The sequence below is a fragment of the Melanostigma gelatinosum genome, assembly GCF_949748355.1.
Source record: "Melanostigma gelatinosum genome assembly, chromosome: 20".
Classification (NCBI taxonomy): Eukaryota; Metazoa; Chordata; class Actinopteri; order Perciformes; family Zoarcidae; genus Melanostigma; species Melanostigma gelatinosum.
Window position 1 is genome coordinate 20,535,884 of NC_136653.1, and position 17,719 is coordinate 20,553,602.

A 17,719-nucleotide genomic window follows, 5' to 3' on the forward strand; every position below is an offset into this window, starting at 1 on the left:
GGTGAGGAGAGAGACACACACACACACACACACACACACGAGTCTCAGAGCAGCAGCATGTTACACACGGGCCATAGAAGGCCAGATGTGGTGCTGATGGTTGAGTTTCTGCAGCGGCTCTCGAGGTTAGAGGAAGAAAGAGGTCAGCGCTCAACACACGGAGGTGTTCAGCAGAGTGAAGCGCGACAAGGAAGCCACTGAGGCCTCACAGTTAGTCACAGGAAGTGGATATGTGAGAGAGAGCGAGAGAGCGAGAGAGAGAGAGATTTTTTTAGATTTTTCAAAAGCATTTGATTCGCATTTATCAATTTTTACAGTTAAAGCGCTAATGCATTAAAATCACTGATTGCTCCGTTTACACACCCACACATAACCCATCAAGTAAACAGCTGCGCAAACACCAACTTATCTTTTACAATGGAACAAACTATATTTTCAAAACACCAACGTCGTTTAAAAGCGTCTAAATCTCCAATGTGTGTGTAAAACCTGAACTCCAGCCAGAGTCTGGCCCTGATGTTACACAGCCAGACTGATGTTACACAGCACCGTGTAAAATCCTCCACTGTGGTCAGGCCCGCCTTGTCCCAGTCTGCCTGACCACACAGTGGGGCGCCGGCTGCAGAGCCCAGACCTGTTTGTGCTCCAGACACAGTTAAAATACAGCGTCCTCTTGTCTGCCTTGTGTAACGTCAGAGGCTCCGGTGAGCTCCCTCGCTCAGGAGGAGCAGGAGAACCAAGTCAGGTGACTGAGGAGCGGCCTCACAGGTATAAGCTCTTTAACTGGCCGGGACATCGAGACCTCACGCTCACCTCTCACCTGCTGCTCACCGGCCAATCACTGCTCAGTCCTGGTGAAGAGACTCACACAAAAAACACACGTGAAGAGAAAATCTCGACTCACACGAAGAGAAACTCTCTCATTGTTACATATTTCATTGTTTTTGGATGCAAATGTTCTGCTGGACGTATTTTAGACATTAGTCAGTATCAGTTGATGTGAACGCTGTGTTTAGAATATCTTCACACTCTGTCACACATCAACCTTAGAATCTCAGTTCTCAACACGTTGCATCTTGTTTGTTTCATCTGTAATAAAAACAAAGCATTTCCCAAAATGTCAAACTATTGAGGAGGGGAAGTCTAAGATGCTGCTGGTAGAAGATTCATTCATTCATTTAGAAAACACATAGTTGTGCATATTGTTCTGTCTCTTCACAACAAAAGCTCGATATCAGCATCCTGAAATAAAGCTTTCTGACTCTTATTGTGAAGTCTCAAAGAGCTCCGGGCCGCGCTCTGACGTCACAGCAGCCCTCAGCGTCTGCATGTTCAATGACATGATGCATGCGAGTACATGAGGGCTGCTGCAGTGTGGGCGGAGCCGGAGGAGCTCATCATAAACAAACCGCACAATCGTTCAGTAACTCATAATCAGAGACGAGACCAGGATCTCATGTGGTCCTCCAGGAGAGACCTCCATAACTCAGAGGTGTTCTTTATAAAACTCAAGAGTGACTTCAACAAGCAGAACAGACACGTCAACTGTCAGATAGTTTTAAATGTTAATCTGAAGATTTTAAAATAAAAAGACATCGACACCGTAAATACATTTAAAAGCTTTTTCCCAGATGACAAAGCTGACGTTGTGCTGCTTCTCTTTCACAAGGATTTATGAGACTTTCATTTTGTTTTAAATGAATAAAAGTCTAATTATTAATATGCTAACGTTACTGTTGGGTTGAATGTATTTTACTTTCTCCTGTGAGGAAGTCGAGACTTTTTCTTTTGTCATTTTTTCAACACTTTTAATCTGAATTTCATTGAAAGTATTCAGAGGAGCAGAACGAACACGAGGTCTGAACTCTGCAGCTGTGATGATGCTCATGCTTTATGTCATATTAAGTGCTGTTGTATATTATTGTTGAAGTTATTTTGTGCTCTCTGTGCACAGAACATTAAAGGTTTCATTCATTCATTCAAATATTATTGTTTCTGTCGACTGAAGTCTCATTTTACACATTAATACAATAACATGCAGTTAAAGCTGCTTTAAGGCGATACGAGTGTGTTTTTATAGTTTCTCTTTGGTGGGAAAAGTTAAAAGTGAAGTTTTACTTTGTGGCATTTTAATTTTTAAGTATTATAAACATAAAGTATTTTCTCTTTTCCAGAAGGAAAAAAACAAATTTACAAGAAAAACAAATGTGAATATTCTTTTTCGTTAAAGCGGTAAATTTATGAGAAAAAAACACAAATTTACAAGAATAATAACATTCTGTGATTATGAAGTCATACATTTACGAGAAAAAAATGTAAATAAAATATAGAATTGAAATGCTCATGTTCCCTCTGATATTCCATGAATATAATCGGTGTGCATTGTATGTTGTCCTCATGTTGTTTTAGTTTTTTGTCGTCAGATGAATCTGAGTTTTGAGCGAATTGAACGTCTTCAAAGATACAAGAACATGTTTTCTTTCATCTTCTTTAATTTAAAAAAAGATGTTTTGCACTCAACAGCTCACACTTTATGTAAAAGTATGAAATGATTTCTCCTCTATAAACCCTCCTCTCGTTTTAACTTCCCATCACTATCTTTACGCTCCTTTTCTTTTGTGAAGTGTCCACTCCCTCCCTCCCTCCCTCCTCCCTCCTCCCTCCCTCCCTCCCTCCCTCCTCCCTCCCTCCTCCCTCCCTCCTCCCTCCTGAGCTCCTTCTCTCTGCTCCTCACCTCTTCGTCTCTTCGGTCGTAGGAAGGATGCTTCCCCACAGTCTGCTGGGTCTGCTGGGTCTCCTCACGCTCTGCAAAGGTAAGAAAAGCAGCGACTCTTCTGTTTCATTCATCACAGAGAACGTTTGAGGACAGATTGATTGATTGATGAGAAACTGAGATAAAATAAAGTAGCTGACAAAAATAAAGTGACTGCAGACAGAAACAGCTCAGGAAGGAACAGATTATTCAAAGTCAACCCTCCATCTGCTCCACTGTGATGTTTAAGTCTGGTGGTATGAAAGTAAATATACACCAGGACACACACACACACACACACACACACACACACACACACACACACACACACACACACACACACACACACTCTCACGGTCTTCAGCTATTCATAGTGTACTAATGTGTGTGTGTGGGGCTGGACTGGGGCCATTTCCACCCTCTGGTGTTCAGGGCGGGCGGGTGCTGAGGGGATGAGGCGTTTCTTTTATAGCAGCCTGATCCTATTGAGGGCAGCGGTGTGTGTGTGTGTGTGTGTGTGTGTGTGTGCGCGCTAATTGCAGAGCGGGGATCGCCAGCGACAAGTAAAGATGAGAAGACGGAGGCGATTAGCTTAGCTTAGCATAAAGACTGGAAGCAGGGGGAAACAGCTAGCTTGGCTAAACTAAAAGGTACAAACTTCAGCCTACCGGCACCTTTAAAACTCACTAATTAACACTTCATATCTCGTTAGTACAAACCGTTCAGAAAGACGATCATTTGTAGTTCTAATTCTACGACGAGCTGCACAAGAGATGAACAACTGCATTAAAAATGTCTTTCTGATAAAAAGTTGAAGGTAGCTTCAGATGCGAGGCTAACTACGACCCCCATGGTGCATTGCAGCAACAAACATCCAATCAACAAGCTTCAAAGTTCTGTCACGAAACAAGTTTCTCGTCACGTATTTCCGTCTCAATTTGCATCAGCTAGCGTCTTTACTGTATTCTCGGTCACAGCGTGTTATCTCCTGCACGTTTAAACAGTTTCAATTATTTAATGGAATAAACCTCAAACGACTTCGTCAGGTTTAGTAGAAAACTTCACGGTTTGTTTAAACACGACTGTCTGTTACGTTGTTTAAGCTGAAGACGTGAATAACGAGTCAACGGTGACTTCTGTCTCACGCGGGACGCGAACACCCGGCTCCTTGTTGTCTAAAGCTTGTAGATTCGATGTTTGTTGCTGCAATGCATCATGGGGGTCGTAGTTAGCCTTACATCTGAAGTTATTTTCATGTACCTTCAACGTTTCATAAGAAAGAAACCGATATTTTCTAACGCAGTTGTTGGTGTTTTGTGCGAGAGCTCGTCGTAGACGTTTTCTTCCTTTTAAAACTACAAATGATCGTCTTTCCATCCCGGTTCCTGTAGTTCATACCAACGAGATTTGTTTTCTCGTGAATTACTCGATCATTTCACATCTTCAGAAGTTTAAAATAAACTTACAGATGTCTGCCAGGAATGACTAAATCCTCACTAATTGTTCACCGGTCAGTCGGGATGAATTGATGAGGAAACGAGCAGCAAGCGGTCCTCAGCAGCCTGCTGAAGACACTTTAAAGAGGCTGGAGAGACTCTGCTTTAATCCGCCCATCAAAGAGCTAAAGAGCTCCAAACGTCACAGACGAAGAACTGATCCAGCAGCAACTCTTTCACCTCTTCCATCTGAGAGAGATCGCTTTGACTCGGTGCGTCACGTGTCTGCAGCTCACACATTTCATCCTTTCTCATCTTTGAGGGTTTTGAGTTGAAGTCGTGAGTTTCCTGCAGACGTGTGAATCATCTGCACGTGGAGCTCTCGTTCTGACCCCAAACGTCTTTTCCGTGCGTCCAGGTCAGGAGGAGACCGGCGAGGCCGAGTCCTGCGACGACTTCACGGACCTGAACCTGTCGCACTGCTTCATGGGAACCAGCCTGTACGTCCGGCTGCTGCTCTACACGCGCTCCAACCTGCACTGCGGCCGCGAGCTCGACCACCACCGGCCGTCCTCCCAGCCGCTCTTCAACCTGTCCCGCCCCACCGCCTTCGTCATCCACGGCTACCGGCCCACCGGGGCGCCCCCCGTCTGGATAGACCACCTGGTCCACCTGCTGGCCGAGCAGCAGGACATGAACGTGGTGGTGGTGGACTGGAACAAGGGCGCGGCCAACCTCAACTACTTCATCGCCGTCAGCTACACCAGGGAGGCGGCTTACAACCTGACCGGCTTCATCGTCGCCATGCAGGTGAGGCTCTTCGGCCTCTTTCAGCTCCTGGTTGGGTTTCTTTTGAGCATTCAGCAGCTAAATGGAGGTGGTGGAGACCAAACGGAGCTAAAAGAGAGAGAATATTGGACACCAGGACTGCTGATGAATCACCACGCTGCTCTGTAACAGCTGGATGTGAAACTTTAACAAATGTATTCAGTGAAAATATGTTCAAGCACAAAACAAGCAATGAAAGCAGCTTTAAAGAACTACGTCAACAAAACGTGTTCATAAAACAAGCAGAATACTTTGTTTTTGTGTATTCGACCTCTTGACTGAATACTTTCAGGGTTCTTTAGGGCAGTGGTTCCCAGCCGGGGGTCCTGGACCCCTTTAGACAAATAAAACGAGACGTCTACCTTGAAGGCGACTCCTTCTGCGTCGTGTGTCTGCAGGAGGAAGGAGCCTCTCTGAGCTCGCTGCACCTCATCGGCGTCAGTCTGGGAGCTCACCTGGCTGGATTTGTGGGAGCGAACCTGAAGGGGAGGATGGGACGGATCACAGGTAAATAAACGGAGAAGGTAATTGCAGATTGTGTCACTCACGACCATGTTCCAACCCTCCGTCCTCGGCCCCTCCAGGTCTGGACCCGGCGGGGCCGATGTTCACCGGCGCCACGCCGGAGGAGAGGCTGGACCCGTCAGACGCCATGTTCGTGGACGTGCTTCACACCGACATGAACTGTGAGTTCAGCTTCACCTTCTGCCTTCAGTCTGCTGCTGAACACGACAGCTTTGAGACGTTAACACGCGCTCTGCTCACCAACGCGTCCTTTCTTTGTATTTGCAGCATTTGGGCTGCAAGGAGCTCACGGTCACATTGACTTCTACGCCAACGGAGGAGCCGACCAGCCAGGGTGTCCCAAAACCATCTTTGCAGGTCAACACACACACACACACACACTCTCTCACTCACTCTCACTCTCTCTCTCGCTCTCACACTCTCTCACACACACACACACACACACACACACACGCACTCACTCACTCACTCACTCACTCACTCACTCACTCACTCACTCACTCACTCACTCACTCACTCACTCACTCACTCACACTCTCTCTCTCTCACACTCTCACTCTCTCACTCTCTCACACTCACACACTGCCTCGTCACCTGCTCACAGGTGCTTTGTCTCCACAGGTAAATCGTATTTCGTGTGTGACCACCAGCGCGCGGTGTTCCTGTTCCTGTGCTCTCTGAAGCGGACCTGCAGCCTCACGGGTTACCCCTGCTCGTCCTACAGCGACTTCCTGGAGGGCCGCTGCCTGCAGTGTGAGGCCTTCAAACCGGCGTCCTGCCCCGTGCTCGGTAGGTGGGGGAAGTAGATGAGTCACGGTTTAGTTATCGGACTGTTGAACACAGAGGAGGACTCCATTAAAACCAGATCCTCTCATGGATCTGTTGTTTTATTGCTTTGTTTGTCAAAGTAAACTCTGTTTTTAAAGGTGCTACATAAATAAACTTTATTATGATTATTATTATTATTGTTATTATTATTATGATTATTATTATTATTGTTATTGTTATTATTATTATTGGCATATACTAAACTTTTCATCCGTGCACACAGATCTTTATTTTTAAATCTTTACTGGTTTTTGTATACTATGCATGTATATTTATGAATAATAATAATATTTATAAACTGTAGACCTGTTACAAACACAAGCTGTGTGTGTGTGTGCGTGCGTGCCTGCGTGCGTGTGTGCGTGTGTGTGTGTGTGTGTCTCACCTGCAGGTTATGATGTGAGTCAGTGGAGGGAGACTCTTCTGCGACGAGGACAAACCAAAGTCTTCTTCAGCACCACAGCAACGCTGCCCTACAGGAGTGAGTCAACCACACATCACACTGTAGTACTGTACTGTAGTACTACAGTATAGTACACTGTACTGTAGTAGTACAGTACACTGTACTGTACTACTACAGTACAGTGTACTATACTGTAGTATGTAGTAGTAGTAGTAGGATGTAGTAGTACAGTACAGTACACTGTACTGTACTACTACAGTACAGTGTACTATACTGTAGTACTACAGTATAGTACTACAGTACAGTGTACTGTACTGTAGTACTACAGTACAGTACTACAGTACAGTGTACTGTACTGTAGTACTGTACTGTAGTACTACAGTACAGTACTACAGTACAGTACACTGTACTGTAGTACTGTACTGTATACTGTGCGTGCGTGTCAGAGCTGAACTACAGAGTGGACATGGTGACCTGGAACCAGTACCTCCGTTGGGGGGTCGTCTACATCCGGCTGCACAACGGCAGAAACTTCACCGAGGTCCGAATAGACCAGTGAGTCCGTCAGCTTCAATCCACGCGAGTTCACACGTCACACGGACGATGAATGAAACTGAAACACGTCTCCCGTTTCTCCCAGTAAGCGCCTCCGGTTCGAGCAGTACACCTCCACCAGGCTGCTGGCCCAGTTCGATGAGGACCTGCAGCAGGTCCAGAAGATCTCCATGCGCATCAACACCGGCAACGTGATCGGCCCGCGGTACAAAATCAGACTGCTGCGGATACGCTTCACTCCGCTGGAGCGTCCCGAGAGGTGCTGAACCCAGACCCGTTCCTCACATTAGCTTTTAGACATTTCAGAACTAATTGTTCTTCTTCTTCTCTGTCAGGCCTCGAATGTGCTGTTATGACATCATCATGGAGGAGAACATGGAGGTGGCGTTTCGACCTCTGCCCTGCAACTCCCACCTCTGACTCCCCGACCAGTCTTCTTCCTCTTCCTCCTCTTCTTCTTCCTCTTCCTCTCATGGAAACACATCTGAACTCACCCGGAACCCCAGACGTCCTCTCTGGGTGCTACAGGGTCTCCTGCAGGGGCCCGGACACAGGAGGAGCTGCAGCCTCCTCGACCGGTCTCCTACAAACGCGTGTGTGTGTGTGTGTATATATGCTGTCATCATCATGTTTGTCCAACAGAGAAACATTAAACCAGTCACGAGCTGTTTTACTTCAGAAGCGTATTTATGTAAATTGTGAGTTTTTATTCTGAAACCGTCGCTGAGGGAGTGTCTGTAGTTTGTTTATTTGGGGGATTAAGAACCAGCAGGTTGTTACTTAAATGTTCATCTGTTTGAAAGTGTTTCAGGGACTTGAGTCAGTAAATGTAACCGTTAACAGCCAGAACAAACATGTATATCTCAAGAACAATGTGTTTGAAACCTGAACCGTTGTCTTTTTTATCATGTATTTTCACCCGCGGTTTGAAATAAATGGTCATTTGAGAAAAACATGTATTTTACCCTCATTTTGCAAGTGTGACATTAAAAGTGATCATATCATAGCTTGTGCTTTAAAGCTCATCACTGAGCCCCATAAATAAGTTTCTTCTGGAGACAAACTCCACATTTGTGCAAAAAAAATAGAGTGAATTTAAGTTTCATTGCTGGATAATCTAGAATTAGATGTTAAATAGGACCCATTGAAACTCTAGACAAAATCAAAATGACAAAATGTTTTATTTATTCACCAACAGAAGTGTTACGACAACAAAAATCAAGACAACAGCAGAACGTCAATCAGCAGATAAACCGTCACTGGATGTGTTGGTCACCTGACTGCAGCACTAAATGAATAATCACTTTAATTTGTATTTTACATTTATCCTGATAAACGACCGATTAAAATCTTTTTTAAATAAAGACCAAACATCTATAAAGACAAAGTGTGAGATGAGAAGATAGACATTAATGTGAGGAAGACAGAAATAAACAAAGATGGACGTCAGAACAGGTGAGACTCAGTCGGTGTGCTCTTCTTCTTCTGCAGTTTGATTTGAAGACTCGAGACGAAGACAAATCTCTTTTTAATTGGCTGCTTGTTTTAAAAAGAGAAAACCAGCAGCAGCTGATCGGGGATCCCGTCCCAGTGTCCGATCACCAGTTAGGACCTACGAATGGGAGCGAGAGAGAGAGAGGAGAGAAGAAGAAGAAGAAAGAGCGAGAGCGAGAGGGAGGAGAGAGAGAGAGAGAGAGGGAGGAGAGAGAGAGAGGAGGTCAGAGGATCCAGGTCACGTCGTCGGGCAGAAACAACAGAAGAGGATTTGGGCCGGTGTTTGGAGCTCAGGTGTGATTAGAAGCTGAGCGACGGGGGAACTCTCCTTTAAAGAGTCACGTGGAAGAGTTCAACCGACATGAACATGAAGCGGAACGGAGGAAAGAAGGATGTTCTACAACCGGAGCAGACAGAGTTCACAGAGTCACTGAGCAGCTGCTGCATGTCGCTGGGACTGAGACGCACCGTAGTGTGTGTTGTAGATGAATAAAAAACAAGATTTATTATATTTGTATTCATTTGATTTGATTAAATGTAATGTATTAATTCATATATCTATTTATTTATCTTTGTCAGGGATATCTGTGTTATTCTGGGACCTAATTCCAAGTAAATCTTTATTGTTTAAATTAATTTGACCGATTTAAAGATAATATGAACATATTAAGATCGACGGTGTCACTCATCGATCCGATCTCTTGATTTAAGCAACAAACCTAAACTTCAGCGCGAGTGAAGAAGATCGTGATTTTGGAAATTAAAACATCCGTTCAGTTAAACTGAGCAGTTTTGGAAAAATGTAAATTGTTCTCCATTCGATTCAGATTCAACTTTATTGTTGTTTTATTGTAAACATACAATGAATTTAGATATTCCATGAAAGCAACGTTATAAAATGATCGAGTGTGTCGTCTACTGTAGTCCTCAAACAACAGTAAGTGGTGCCTTTCTGTTGATTATAGATATTTAATCTCCAAGTATGGAAACACATTCCCGGTGTAAAGATGAAAAGTTAGACTTGATAATGAAAATACCGTCGGGGTTGCTGTGGTTGTTCGGCCGCCTCGTCGGTCCGATCGGGTTGACGGGCCGAGTGTTCCTGCGTTGGGCGGCGTAGGGAGCTCCTCTCCGTGGTCCCTGGAGACGGAGACAGAAAGGTTAGAGTCACGTGATCCCCATCAGACGGATCACGTGACTCTCTGAAGGCTCACCGCGAGTCCTTCTCGTCTCCGGCTCTGCTCCTCTGACCAGCTGGAGAAGCCTTCGTCCTCCGGCTGAGACATCTCGTCCTGGTCGCTGTACTCGAACCCCGGCTCACTGACGGAGACGTCAGCACAAAGTACACATTACATTGAGAGGAACCGCTCACGGGTCTGCGTTTCTGCTTCACTGCAGCGTAAACGATCAACGGTTTTGAGGACAAAATGAAGTGATTCATTGATATTTTGCGCTGAAGACGCTGACTCCCTGCAGCGCTCTGTCAGCACAACGTTCGGCCTGATAACTGGCGACAGTGAGTGTAATGTCACCTGCTGGGCCCCGGGGGGCGCTGTGACATGCTGCTGCCTGATATGGTGACTTTAACCCCCTCCAGCCTCTCCTGTCTCCTCCTCTCCAGGTCGTGCCTCAGGTCGCCCGGGCCTCGAACCGGCTGTCAACACGCATCAAGACCGTACATTTATCCTCAATTCATCACAGGATCATGATCGCAGGATGCAGAGTATTAAAGATGGAGCTCTTTCTTTACCTGCAGGACTCCCAGTCTGGAGAACAGAGGCTCGTCGTCGTCATCGAGCAGCGAGTTCATATTTAAACTGAAGCCTCTGCAGAAGCACAAAGTATCGACACAACTTAAAACAAGAGGTTTCAACATTTAAAAACTACTAACTTGACACAGTAGTTACTGCAATAAAGGTACAAAAATGACTCAATGAAAAGGTTTACTTTGTTCAGAGTTAAAGACACACAGAGAACAGAGACGTACCGGTTGGAGCTGAACCTCTCGTCCAGCGTCAGCTCCTCAGACTCGTGCTCAGAGAAGCCGCCGGTTTGTGGAGTTGAGAATCGCTCGCTGAGAGAGACCCCGTCGTCTCTGAAATACTGCTCTGCAGACACAAACAGGAAACACTTTAATATCAGGTTGAGTCTCTCGGCAGATTACAAAGAACACAAAATCTTATTCTGTCAAGAGTTTAGAGACGCTTCCTTATCACGTGACCTCCTAACGTTGTAAATATTAGGAGACATGATGTACTGAGAGTTTGGTGTTCATATATATATATAAATATCATATCATATCATATCATATTGGCCTTCTCTGCTGGACTGAATCCCAGAGTTAGCTAGAAACATCACGCTCACATAAAACCTCAGATCTTTCCTCTCATGTTGGTTTTAAAACGACAACTTAAAGACCAAAACGAATGGCTGAAGAACCACAGACACACTGGCAGCTGACCTTTGACCTGGTGCACCAGCATGATGATTTCCTGGGCGAAGGCCCCGGTGTGCGCGGCGGACTCCCGGTACGTCCCGGAGTGCTCCAGCATGGGCAGGAAGTCCAGACGCTGGCGGCCCACGTTGACCAGGTCTAGAGAGAGCTGCCGGTCTGAGGAGTAACACAGCGAGCTGCAGGGGGGGGGGACAGCAGCACACAGCTCACTGGTTCACATCAGCAGGAGGAAGACGCTGTCATCTTACAGGGTTGTGTATTTGCTAACTCTCTGTGACTCATTTACTTCTTAGAAAAGTCTCTGTGCCTCCGATTACTGCGGCCAGAAGACAAGTAGCTTAAAGTCCTGAGACAGAATATTAATGTTCTATACTTTAGCCGTAATACTTCACATCTGAGTCAATAAAGACAAATAAACGCCGTTACCTTACCTGACGAACTTACCTTTCACAGAGATCCTCAACTGATAATGTCTAACATAACTCAAGCTACACGAACACGACTGAGTTTATGAATCTAGAAACTTAAAAGAAATAAAGACGTTGCTCAACACTCGACAGCCACTTCGCTCATCTTTCTGTTCTGAATGTCCGAACCAGATCAACGTGAGCCGCGTTGCACACGCTCAGTGTCGTCGGGCAGAAAGCTTCGAGTGGAGCCGGAGGAGAAACAACAGACAGGTGAGATAAACGTCGGGTGAAAGTTCACACTTCTTCTCTCGTTTGATCCATTAATGTGTCGGACTCGTTGGCCTCAGCTCATCATCTCGTACGACCTTTTCTTCGGCCATCTTGTCTGATGTCGATCGGTGATCTCTGCCTCTCGGTTTCATTGATCCTCCGTTTACTTTTGGTCCATTTCGGCTTTTAACTGAAGACATTTTCATTCCAGCTTTCTTTTCTCTTCTCAACAGCACGGACGTGTGCGTTTCTTCTTCTCCTTTTCCAGATGTGTTGATAATGTTCATGGCTTTGATTTCTGCTGATGCTGCGGTTTCTCCTTCATCCACACCGTTCTTCGATTTCGTTTCTCGTTACAGCTCCGCCGTCGCTCCAGTTCTTCAGCATTGATGCTGTTTTTGTTTCAAGGCTTTAGCCAGCTTTGATATGTAATCTCATGGCTTTGATTTCTCCTTTCGATGGCACAGCGATGAAGCAATCCGTTCATCACCATGACGATGACGATGTTCATGGCTGTAAATTTGCAACAGCGTTGATGGTGTTTCAGTTTCTCCTCTTTAACAGCGTTCATGTTAATGTTCACTGCTTCAACTTCTTCACACAATGAGAATGAATCGTGACGTCAGTGATGTTGTTGATGGCAAAGCTCGTCTTCTTCATCAGCCACTCTGCCGAGGAGCCGATCTTCAGTTCCTGTTCTTGCTGCGAGTGATTTATTTTCTTCCTTTGGTTCCTCAAGTCTCCTTACTCCTTCATGTTCGTCTGAACTTGGATGCATCTCAGCACTCGCACTGTGTGGCGTCATGCTGTGAGTCCTCCTCCAGAGAGAAGTGTGAACATGATTCTCTATCTGGACAATGAAGGCGGTTGCTCTTCCAGCTCATCCACAGGGTGGGAGATCACACCACAACATGTTCCTGACCTTCACTTCCTCTCGCTGTCTGCAGCTTCTCTTTCGTTCCAAACATGCGGACCAGCAGCTCCTGTAAAGCTCAAAGACGCTCTCATCCTCCCGTCACATATCCTGAGTTATGTCGTCAACACCCCCCCCCCTTCATCGCAGGGCTTTTCTTCCTTTAACGATTCCTTCCTCTGGTGTGCTGAGGAATGTTCATTAATCCTTCCACATTTTCAAATCTTTGACTTCCGTCAACACCGTTTGACCAAAATGCAGCTGAAGAAATGATTCAGAGAATCATCATAAACGCCAACTGTGCAAATCCGCTCAACCTGATGCCACACGAGTCGCGTCAATCAGGAGGTTAATGATGTCCTTCTTCCATGTTCAGTCCAACAACTCTGGCCTCGAGTTGAGTGATGACAGACAGCAACATGCCTTCAGACATCCTTCTCTTTGTGCCGGGTGCGTCTCTTCACGAGTGCCAGAGAACCAAAGCCCGGTTCAGGTCTTCTCAATAGGATCTTCTAGACGCAGGAACTGGTCCGTTTCTGCAGCGAACTCCTCCTCACGCACACCAGCACGATGTTAGAGTCTCGCTTCTTCTGTGGTCGGCGTGGGGCTGAATCCGGACCGGTCAACCTCTCATATGTCGTCTTCTCCGTCTGCCTTCAAGCTCGCTGAGATTTGGATTAAAAAAGCCAAAACGCCGAGCACCGTTGAGGAGAACGTAGACGTTACGATGCTTTTCTGTCAGCTTTAAATTCCGCTTCTCAGCTTTAAAACCCAGTCTTCTGCTGTTGGAGGTGCTCTTCTGTCTGTTGCTCATCAGTTCAGCAGCATAAAGATGTGAGTGAATGCCTCTTATATCCTCGTGTTAATGTGGACCCATAAAAGGATTTGCAGGTGATGCCACCTCGTATGTAACACGGTCACGTTCCCAAAGACATCTGACATCTCTTCAGTGATGTTTACTTCAACCGGGGTTGATTTCATCCGGAGGCTTCGACATCGACAGCAGTAAAGCTTCCTGCTGTAAAAACACCAGGTTTCCTGTGAGGGCGACTTCTGCTTTGGAGAAAACATCTGCGAGGCATCCTGACGCAAAAGCAGCCAATGCAAAGTTTGTACCACGAGGGATCACCTTTACAGCAGCGGTACAAACACAATGCAGTTCCATGAAGGTGAACGTTGCGTCCTGTGATTTCTTTCTTCTTGCGTCAGCAGCTTTCAATGAACTTAAAAAGAAGTGTGAACTTTCCCCTCTCACCTGTCAGAATTAGATTTTTTTGTTTAACACTCTACCTGTTATTGTGTACGGGTCGGCTCATGTCGACTTTGATGGTTAGCGTTTCCTCCGTTACGACGGCCATGTTGGTGGTTTTCTGATCGCTCCACCCTCGCTGCCTCTGACGGGGCATTTTAGGGTCCAGGAAGCTCCTCTGCAGGTGCCGCTCTTCCTCTGCCCAGTCGGACTCCGCGTCGACGGGGTCCTCGTTAACGTCTCCCCTGAAGGTTCGGTACCCGGGTCTTTGCTCTTCGTGAGGAAGATCTTGGTATCCTTGTGAGGACGGCCGAACGCGTGGTTGAGTCCTGGGCGGTCCGGTTCTTCCACCGTGACCGCGGCTGAACCGCCCTCTCGCTGGCTGAGAACCACCGTTCCCCCGGTGGTTCACGGGACCCTCTCGATTACCGTATCTCTCTTGCGGCGCGGGGTTCCTCCTAGTTTCATGATAGTTGGGGTCCCTCCAGTTATCTTGGTGTCCTCTTGCATCTTCCCGATCATCCAACCTGCTGTCCGGCGTCCTGAAACGCTCCTGAGACGAGCTCACCGGACGGGGACTCCTCTGACGATCAAAGTCGGGGTCGAGATCTCTGCGATCGTCAAATTGTTCCCACCGTGACGGCTCCTTGCTGGCGGCGATGCCGTGATCGTGTTCAACGACGAGCGGTCCAGAGTGCCGAGTGTCTCCTCCAAACCTATCTCTGGGTGAGTCCACCCCAAAGTCCTCCTCATTCCTGTACCTGTGACAGCATAAGAGGAGGTGACATGGTTCAACAATTATTCATGCTCATTGTTCAACTTCACATCTGGTTTTAAATGTTCACTTGACATTAGCTTTGGACACAACAAGTCTACATCAAATATCTGATTTTGGTATTTATTAGTGCTGGGCAACGATTCAAATATTTAATAAGCAGATGTTCTCTAAAGAATCAGAAGAAGTTGAAAGCAGGAAGAGTTTAAGCCATGCAGACGACTAGCTAGACAAGTTAGAAAAAAGGTGTGATGACAAGCAATGAGGAATTTTTCGCTGTGGGAAAATTAGAAAGATGAGAATCCTCTGCATTCTTCGTTTCCTTTTCGACAGTGCGGCAAAGTATTTTGCTTAAAATTTACCCAAGGTGAGTGGCGTCATCCATTTCTCTCCTTTGCCTTTTAAAGGTGGGTTTCCTCTCCTGATGGGAGTCCTCTCTTCGTCTGTCTCTGTAAGGACCCTGTGCGGGCTTCCTTCCTCTTTCCCTACCTGCTCCCCCTCTTTGGTCCTCCGACCACCCACTGGGACTGAGGTCCCTAAACCTCCCTCGACCTCTGCTCTGCTCCTCTCTCCTCGAGCTGATCCCCGGCTCTCTCTGTTGGTGGTCCGGGTGAGGCCTTGGCATCAGCGGCAAATTTTCCCTCGCCAACCTCGGAGGCGACTGAAGGAACCTCTCCCCGTTTTCATATCTCTGGAAGAGCTCTCTAAACTCTCCTCTGCGTCTTCCCCCACCCCCTCCTCCTCCATCATCATGCAGTGGGGAAAGCCTCCGGTCTTCATCAAAGCTCGTCACACTATGACGTGGCGACGGCCTCTGGCGGTAAAACTCTTCCTGGTTCGGATGGCGTTGATGCCCAAAGTGCCGGTCGTCTGGGAAAGGAGAGGTTCTCCTCTGGGCTTCAGGATCCATGTCTCCCCTGACGTAGTTCCAGTGCTCTTCAGGATCTTCTCTGGAGCGGTGGCTCCTCTGTGACGGATTCCCGTCGAGTTCTGCAACGACTTTGTAAGGATCAAAGTCTGGTTCGTCCCACGGGAACCTCCTAAAAGAGTAAACGTTGAAAAAAAGTAATGTCACAGCCTCAGTAAGACATACATCAAGTCATTCATTTATGTACACATAGGTAGAAATTAATACGTTTTAACTCATATAAAAATTAAATCATGTCGATGCAATTACCTGTAACGTGGTGATCTGGACCGTGGTCTTGACATTTGTCAACCTTTAAGGAAAGGAGAGTTTTTAGTTTAAACTGCCAATTGAGAGCATGACAGCTTGTCTTTCTGATCCACATTTACAGTTAATTGCACAAAATAATATTAAGCTGGGTGCAGATTGAGTGCGTTACTTTTGGTCGCAGTAATACTACAACCAAAGCTTAATTATGGATGTTAACCTAACTTAAAATGTAAACTATTAAAGTTATTGTTCTTTATTTACTACTTTATACTACTCTATTTCATTGTATATACTGTGCATTTTTGTTTTATCTTATATATTATATATTCTGATATCTAATTTGTCATACTCTGTTATTCTATTGTATACTTAATATTTTGGTTACTCTGTTACTTTGCTTTTTGGTGTGTCTTGCTGCTGTAACATACAAATTTCCCCCTGGGGATGAATAAAGTACCTATCTATCTCTCTATCTGTCTATCTATTTGTTGACAAATTTATCCGTCAGCAGCTAGCTTTGCAGACGCACAAGCTAACTTTAGCCACAAGCTCTATTGAGTTTAGATGGACATCAAGCTAACGTTTAGCTCACTAACGCTAAAGCTAGCTAGCAGCTAACATTACGTAACGTAATCAGTTGTCTTACCTTCGTCCTCGTCGCGCGCCAGGCTACCGCGGCTAACGTTAGCTAAAGCGATGACAAACACGGCAATAACACACGATATAACCGTTTGTACTTTTGGAATAAAAAGCCTATTTATTGCCAGATTTAACCCCAAAGTTAAAGCTAAATGTGCTGTTTTTCCCATTAAAGTCTGCAAGAAAATGGCTGTAGTCGATCCTCAATCTGCCGAGAAACTGTACGAGTCCGGCACTTCCGCCACGGTCTTTTCAAAATAAAACTATTAGGTGTGAAAATCCACATTTCAGCATAAAAAAACCCACACCACGCTATTAAATTGAAAAATGTGTAAATATAAATTAATAGTAATATATTTAGAGAGTTTCTTCTGTCATAACTGTTAATGTATCAATTACAAAATACTGTATTCAAATTACTCTGAAAAGGTAACTTGCTGCCCTGCCATTGGCTAAGAATGAACCCATTTCTCAGTCTTTTATGATTATTTGCATAAATATACAAATGTGTGGTTGTTTGCCAAAATTGATATTCAAACTGCTCTTGTGTTCAGATAACACATCCTATTTGTAAGATTCTACTAGAAAAAAATAAAAAAGGATGAAAAACTGTAACTGATGGAAGGAAATATTATGAATTTAAGCCGGCTGGTCCGATGAGATGTACTGTGGTTCACGAACTAATCAATCTCATGAGGGACACCTGTCACAGGATCCTATGGTCCTTGTTCCTCGTCATAATAACTCTCAACAGTGTCCAGTATGTATGCATCTACTATGTACGGGCCTATGTGCTGCTTGGATTTTAGCTTTAAATCTTTCCCCGGCTTTGTCTCAGCTTCCCCCCTCCTCCTTCTTAATTCATGCTCCTGCCAAACGTCTGGCTTCATCACAGTCTGGTCCTATACACAAAGGACATCCTGTTTCCTGAAATACATGAATCATGTGAGTAATCCTGTCTGTGACTGTATGACTCTGCAGGGGCATGAACTGAGTTTGATACCAAAGAG

General features: G+C 45.6%; 2 protein-coding genes across 3 annotated transcripts; one reads left to right on the forward strand and one right to left on the reverse strand.

Annotated features, from left to right (window-relative positions):
- Positions 1 to 2,761: 2,761 nt before the first annotated feature.
- On the forward strand, positions 2,762 to 8,085 carry lipib (lipase, member Ib; the record flags this gene model as incomplete). The annotated part of the gene is made up of 10 exons (XM_079292116.1): positions 2,762 to 2,813; positions 4,607 to 4,998; positions 5,415 to 5,523; positions 5,601 to 5,702; positions 5,809 to 5,898; positions 6,163 to 6,330; positions 6,761 to 6,850; positions 7,219 to 7,327; positions 7,413 to 7,586; positions 7,663 to 8,085. The coding sequence occupies 10 exons, from the start codon at positions 2,762 to 2,764 to the stop codon at positions 7,745 to 7,747; spliced, it is 1,371 nt and encodes a 456-aa protein (XP_079148242.1). The 3' UTR covers positions 7,748 to 8,085.
- A 404-nt stretch (positions 8,086 to 8,489) lies between these two features.
- On the reverse strand, positions 8,490 to 16,904 carry LOC306794250 (uncharacterized protein). Of its 2 annotated transcripts, XM_079292269.1 has the most exons (11): positions 16,717 to 16,904; positions 16,071 to 16,113; positions 15,256 to 15,933; positions 14,160 to 14,879; positions 11,283 to 11,452; positions 10,809 to 10,929; positions 10,572 to 10,647; positions 10,354 to 10,475; positions 10,036 to 10,141; positions 9,859 to 9,961; positions 8,490 to 8,939 (listed from the first exon to the last, which is right to left on the reverse strand). In XM_079292269.1, exons 2-11 carry the CDS (start codon positions 16,103 to 16,105, stop codon positions 8,926 to 8,928), a joined length of 2,145 nt encoding a protein of 714 aa, XP_079148395.1. In that variant the 5' UTR covers positions 16,106 to 16,113; positions 16,717 to 16,904; the 3' UTR covers positions 8,490 to 8,925. The 2 variants fall into 2 exon arrangements, with proteins under 2 accessions (XP_079148395.1, XP_079148396.1); XM_079292270.1 differs by lacking the exon at positions 16,071 to 16,113.
- Between the last annotated feature and the right edge of the window lie 815 nt (positions 16,905 to 17,719).

Excerpts from the sequence above, each read along its gene's own strand:
- LOC306794250 (XM_079292269.1), bottom strand. The coding sequence starts at position 16,105 with ATGTCAAGACCACGGTCCAGATCACCACGTTACAG. Across the intron at positions 14,880-15,255 it reads GATGACGCCACTCACCTTGG|GTACAGGAATGAGGAGGACT; the intron begins GTAAATTTTAAG and ends ATGCTGTCACAG. Across the intron at positions 11,453-14,159 it reads CGACCCGTACACAATAACAG|CTCGCTGTGTTACTCCTCAG; the intron begins GTAGAGTGTTAA and ends CCCCCCCTGCAG.